At 53.8% G+C, this 5,740-nt stretch overlaps 1 protein-coding gene across 1 annotated transcript in view; it reads right to left on the bottom strand.

The window, feature by feature from the left end:
- Positions 1 to 374, bottom strand: part of SOX17 (SRY-box transcription factor 17) — a 2,552-nt gene extending 2,178 nt beyond the window's left edge. The window contains exon 1 of the mRNA XM_007464031.1: positions 1 to 374. This exon is cut by the window's left edge and continues 117 nt beyond it. Coding sequence (XP_007464093.1) covers positions 1 to 190 — 190 coding nt within the window. The 5' untranslated portion in view covers positions 191 to 374.
- Positions 375 to 5,740: the final 5,366 nt, after the last annotated feature.

Here is a 5,740-nt window from a genome sequence, read left to right as displayed (position 1 = left end):
CTTGGGCCGGCCCCGCCGCCCCGGCCGGCGCCCCGCTGCTCGCCGCCGCCTCGCCTTTCATCTTCATGTCCCCGAGGGGACTCAGCGACTCGGCCCAGGGGCAGGGGCCCAGCCCGGCCATCACGGCGGGCAGCGCGCTCCGGGGCTGGCTCTGCTCGTCACTGGCGTACCCCGCATCCGGGCTGCTCATGGCGCTCCAGCCCTGCCCCGCGCCCCGCGCCCCTCCGCCGGACACGCCGCCTCCCCCGACCGGGGGGAGGGAGGGGGTGGGGAGCGAGAGAGGGAGATGCCCCGCGGGCCGCTCGCGCCCCCCGGCCCGACCCCGCCGCCGGCGTCCCTGGCAGATCGCAGCCCCGGCGCAGCCAGAGTCCCCGCCGGCCCAGTGACACTGCGGGCGCCCCTAGGCCGCGGGGCCTTTTCTGCACAGACGTGGCCAATGGAGCGACGGGGGCGGGGCGGGCCGGCGTCGCTAGGCCCACGCCCAGCTCGCCGCCCAAGTCCCAAGTCCCAGCTCAACCCCACGCCCGCCCTTTCCCCTCCCCCGCCCCGACCCCGCGCCCAGGGTTACACCTGCCCCCGGGAAAACTGGCTGGAGCCGGGCTTAGGCGCCACGTCCTCTCCGACCCGGGAAGGGGGACTTCTGAAAAACTTTTCCGGGTGCTGATCGCACTGCTGCACAGAAGCACTTGGCCCCGGCAGTTCGGATCAACACACGAAGCATCCACTAAACCAGGAGCTGAGGGTGTTTCAGCGGTGGGTGACCTAGCCTTCTTCCGAGAGACCTACGGACGTCTTCAAATTGCAAAATACTTTGTCTTCCCAAGGACTCAACGTGCCTGTTGTACTATATTCAAAATGCTATGTCCGAGGTAAATTCTACTTTCTAAAACAAGATTACAAACGTCATTGCGAAGAAATGAAAACGTTTCCCCAAAAAGACGAACCAACCCTTGACAATTTGTACGTGAAATGTACAGTAAACAAAGTTTTCTCATATGTGTTCAGTAAAAGAGGCAAGGCTTAGTTTTGATTTCTAAAATGTGGTAAAGACAGCAGTGATATTTATCTAAATGCCTGCCGACTAGAGGAAAGAAAGCAACTCCTGAGGAGCGAAATAACTGTAGCTCGGAGGGTCAGCTTGAGGTGGTGACCCTTACAGATGACTGGGGGATTCCTCTGTTTCTCTAGACTGCAATGAAAATCTGAATGACCGTTAAATTTCTCTATCCATCTGAGAAACCTGAGTGGGATTTGTAAACAAGCCCTTATATTGCTCTTATATACAGCACACCATCCCTCCAAACGTCAGCAAACTAGTTTATCCTTATAACCCTATGAGGTAGAGGCTATTATATCTTACAGGAGAGGAAACTGGGGCACGGAGAGGTCAAGGACCTTGTCCGAGATCACAGCAAGTGGAATTCATCTCCAGTAGTCTGCCCTCAGACTTGGAGCTCTTAACCTTTAAGCCAAGCTGCTGTATTCGTGTACTTGTTTGTGTATTGCGTTGTTTTCTACAGCAAGGAACACGGCCATTCCTGCATAATTAGATAACTTTGCAAAGAAACCAATATATCAATCTCTACAACAGACTTTGTTTACTGTGAAGGGGTGATGAAAAACTAGGGCTTACAGCCGGGATCTGGGAGGTAAGTGCTGCAGCTTCTAGTGTGATATTACAGGGACAAGTAATCTATCAAGTCCGCTTGTGAGTGGCATTCATAAAAACAAAGAAACAGAAACTTTGAAAACACTTGGCCTTCGGTTTCTCTGACTTTGCTATTTCTCCAAAGAACTTCTGCACACTTGTTTGAAGGCAGCTTGAACTCCGTGAGGATCTGTGACGTTGGCTGCCCTCCCTCACCTTCAGCGGCCAGAAAGTGGTTCTAGTTCCTGGGTCGCAGAGGTTCAGACAAGAATTAAAAAAGTAATCTGCTTAAGGAAATAATAGAGAGGTGTTATTTTTATTTGGTGGTTTTGAAGCAGTTGATAATCTTAAACACATTTAACTGATTATGTACTTTTCCTTTAAGAGTTTATTTTTCTGAAAAAGAAAAATATGGGCTTGAAAATTAAGCAAGACTGCATTACAACTGGTTATCTGATAAGGAAACTACAGAGGTAGAGAGAACAAGTTTATCACGCGGCGCCTGGCTCCTTGTTTTCTTGGTGATCTTCTCTAACTTTGCTGCAAAGTAATATCTTCTCAGAGATCTCACAGCAGGACTTTCTATCAGGGCAAAAGTTTTTATGAACAAATGGGAGATTTCTCAGAACAGAGATTGAAAACCAAACAAAAATAATCCCTGTTCGAGAATACATTTTATCTGTCTGGATGAATCTATATGACTAATTCCATAAAAACATAACATAGGGTACAGGAAATACAATCCACGTGTGAGTCCAAAACATGTATATGCACGGATTTACCCTTGTACACTTCCTTCATCCTCGTGTACCTCCTGGGAACCTCATTGCAGGGAGAGGTGCCACAAGGGTCGAGAAAGTGATGGGGAAAAAAACCGGGGGGGGCAGTTTTCCCCATTATTATTTGCACTTGTTCTGGAGACTAACAACTGACTTTTCTTGGGTAAGATACTGAGAATTCAAGTGAGAGCACAGGATCCATAGGATGGAGCTGGAGCTACAGATTTTAACGCCCCTCCCCCTACTGCTTGTAACACCCTCCCTGGGAGTTAGGAAGTAGCAATTTACTTCTATTTATAGGAAGGAATTGTGGTGCCTTTTCCAAGACTAGGCCCTTCTATACTATACCGCTACCTGTATCTAATCTCTTCTGATCCTTCACTTGTCATAGATTTGGGGGGAGCGTGTTGGGGCTGGCGGCGCCGCAGACCGGTCTGCGCGGTGTGTGGACTCTTCTATTTCGGTCCCCTTGCTAAACGCGGTGTTGGAAGTCGAGCTCGGGACGTTATCAGAGCCAGCCACAAATGCCACATGAAAAGCAGCAAACATCCGGAGTGGCTTCCTGCGAGCCTTGCTTTTCTCATCACGAGAGATTTACGCGGGGGGAGGGGGGCAAACAAGTGCGCGAGGAAGAGCCGTGTACACGCGGCCGGCCGGGCGCGCCCGCAGTGCACGGACCGAGATCTCTGGGCTCCTGGCTACTAATGGCACGCCCCGTCCCCAGGCCAGACCCGAGGCTCAAGGGCTGGGCGAGGACGCGACTAGCGCGGCACGAAGCCGTGCCCGTTGCCCCTCGGGGCCCGTGGCCGGCGGGCGCAGAAATGAACCCGGGTAGGTGGCGAGCCGCGGCTCGGAGCCCTGAGTGACCAGGCACAGGCCGGGGGTTTCCGGCAGGCTTTTGTGTTTCGATGCTCGGGAAGCGGGAGCCGGACGAAGGACACTCAGGCGGCCGGGGAAGGCCGTGGGCACCGGGGCAGATCCGGGTCGCCTCCGGAGAGCTAGTGCGCGGGAGCGGGGAGGGGGCGCGCGCCGCCGACGCCGGGAACGGACAGACAATGGTATCCCCGGAACAGAGAACAATAATAAGGCCTGTGCGTTTGTCAGTCGCGCGCCCGCGGCGGCCTCCGGGAGCCGAGCGGAAGGCGGCGCGCGGCACGCAGCGCGCCCGGGGCTCCGCACCGCCCAGGTAGGGCCGCGGGCCGGCTCTGCGTACCTCGCGCGTCTCCTTCCCGACCCCGCGCCGGTCCCCCGCGGGTCCGGGATGCGAGGTCCAAAGTCGCGGGCGGGATGGGAGAGGTGGGGAGGAAGGAGGGCCCGAGAGATCGCGGCCGCCGGCTCCGGCCCGGGAGGCCCCCGAGGGTTGGAGCCCCGCGGACCCCGCATCTGGCGTCCGACGCTGCCCCTCGGGGCACCCGCCTCTCCCGCGGGGCCGAGAGTGTCTTTGGGGACGCTTGCTCGGCACGAGGATGGGAGGCGTGCGTTCTGCTCCCACGCCCTCTCCCACGCCCTCCGCCTGCATCCCGCCCCGGCCTCTCGCCCTGGTCCGCGGACCCCCTCGAGGCCGCCCCGAACCCCGCCCTGGCAACCGGCGACTCCTCGACCGTAACCCTGTTCCCGCTCGGCCCCGCCTGGGGTTTGCACAGGCGAAGCAGGAAATGCGCTGTTCCCGGTGCACTTTCCTGCTCAGAAACTAGTCCGCGGGGGTGTTTCTTATATTCTGCACCCGCCACCCGCCCCAGCTCGGGTCCCGGGGTTGGAGTGTTGGCTCCTTCCCTTTGTTCCCCGACGTAGGGAACCTCAGACTTCTGGGGGGAGAGGGCGTTGGGGGTGAAGGAAAGGCAGCCCAGCTCGTCCCCAGGACAGATTACAGCCACACACTGGCTTGCTCGTCCCCTCCATCTCGGCCTCTCAGCTCTAAAGGGAATTTCAATAGCGGCTTCTGTGCACCCACTTCTTCCGACCTTCCCACCTTCCTCGCACCCAAAAGAGGCCAGGGCTTTCCTTGTAGAGTTGTGTCGTCAACTAAGCAGACAGTCTTATCAGCAACATGTCCATTGTGAGCAGAACACTTGCAGTCCTCCCCAGAGGGGAGCAGACACGGCCCCTGCGTCGGAGGAATGCACAGCGCGGTACCATTAGCCTTCCTCTCTGATTGATTCACGTCCAGCCGGGGGTTCTAGGCCCTCTGTACCGCAATCATTTGTTCCTGGCGAGTAAAGGTGATCCTGACATCAGTAGGCCAAGCGCTTTGAGATATTTTTTTCTAGTAGAAGTGCTGTAATAGGTGGCCTTTCTACCCTGGAAACTCTGGCTTGCCAAGTTTCTCTTGTCAGCAGGGCTGGATTTTGCCAGGTGGTTGGTTAGGGCAAGGTGTGCATTCTGTGATCATGGAAATGATCAAAGTGAATAGGTCATAGGACAGGCCACTCCTGACACACTCATTATCCACCTTTCTGTGCAACTTGAACCACAAGCATATCAGATTTTGAAATGGTACCCTAGTTGGCTTCCAAGGTTTCTAAACAGGAGAGAACATATTAGGAATCCTTGCTGGATTCCTCTGCAGTCAGTGTTTGGTTGACCTCTGTCACCTGAATTTTCTTCTATGCCCATTTCTTAACCTTGCCAACAACTTCGTCAACACACTTTAACAGCCTCTTTATTTTATTTATTTATTTTATTGAAATATAGTTGATTTACCTGTTGTGTTAGTTTCTGCTGTACAGCAAACCGAGTCAGTTATACACATACATATATACACTCTTTTTTAGATTCTTTTCTCATATAGGTCATTATAGAGTACTGAGTAGAGTTCCCTGTGCTATACAGTAGGTCCTTGTTGATTATCTCTTCTGTATACAGTAGTGTGTATATGTCAATCCCAATATCCTGATTTATCCTTCCCCGCCCCTTAACAGCCTCTTTATATCCTCGAGCACACACAGTCCATTGACATGTAATAAATGCTCAGGGATACTATAACGGTTGTCTTTGATCCGGTCATGGGGTCATCTTCTTTGGTGGCAAGGCGCTAAGAATTATCTCCATAAACCTCAGTAAAGACTGTTCTCATCTAAGACACATCTGTGTAGACATGCGGTCATCAGACTTCAGACCTACCCTATTCTCTCTCATCCTCTCCTTCCCCAGAGGTTCAGTGTCCAGGCACTAAGCACCTGAAATTTCTCCTATTCTGAGGTTTAACTCAAGTCCTCTGGCTTTTCTGAACCCACTCAGCATGGAAGTCCACGCCAAGAATGTACATGGAAATTTTTTCTTGTGGCTATACGCATAAATAAATTTCTATCCTTGG

Source organism: Lipotes vexillifer, unplaced genomic scaffold (assembly GCF_000442215.2).
Source record: "Lipotes vexillifer unplaced genomic scaffold, Lipotes_vexillifer_v1.1 scaffold69, whole genome shotgun sequence".
NCBI classification, from domain to species: domain Eukaryota; kingdom Metazoa; phylum Chordata; class Mammalia; order Artiodactyla; family Lipotidae; genus Lipotes; species Lipotes vexillifer.
Note: the sequence above shows the minus strand (reverse complement) of the source record. Positions and strands in the feature narration are given on the sequence as shown.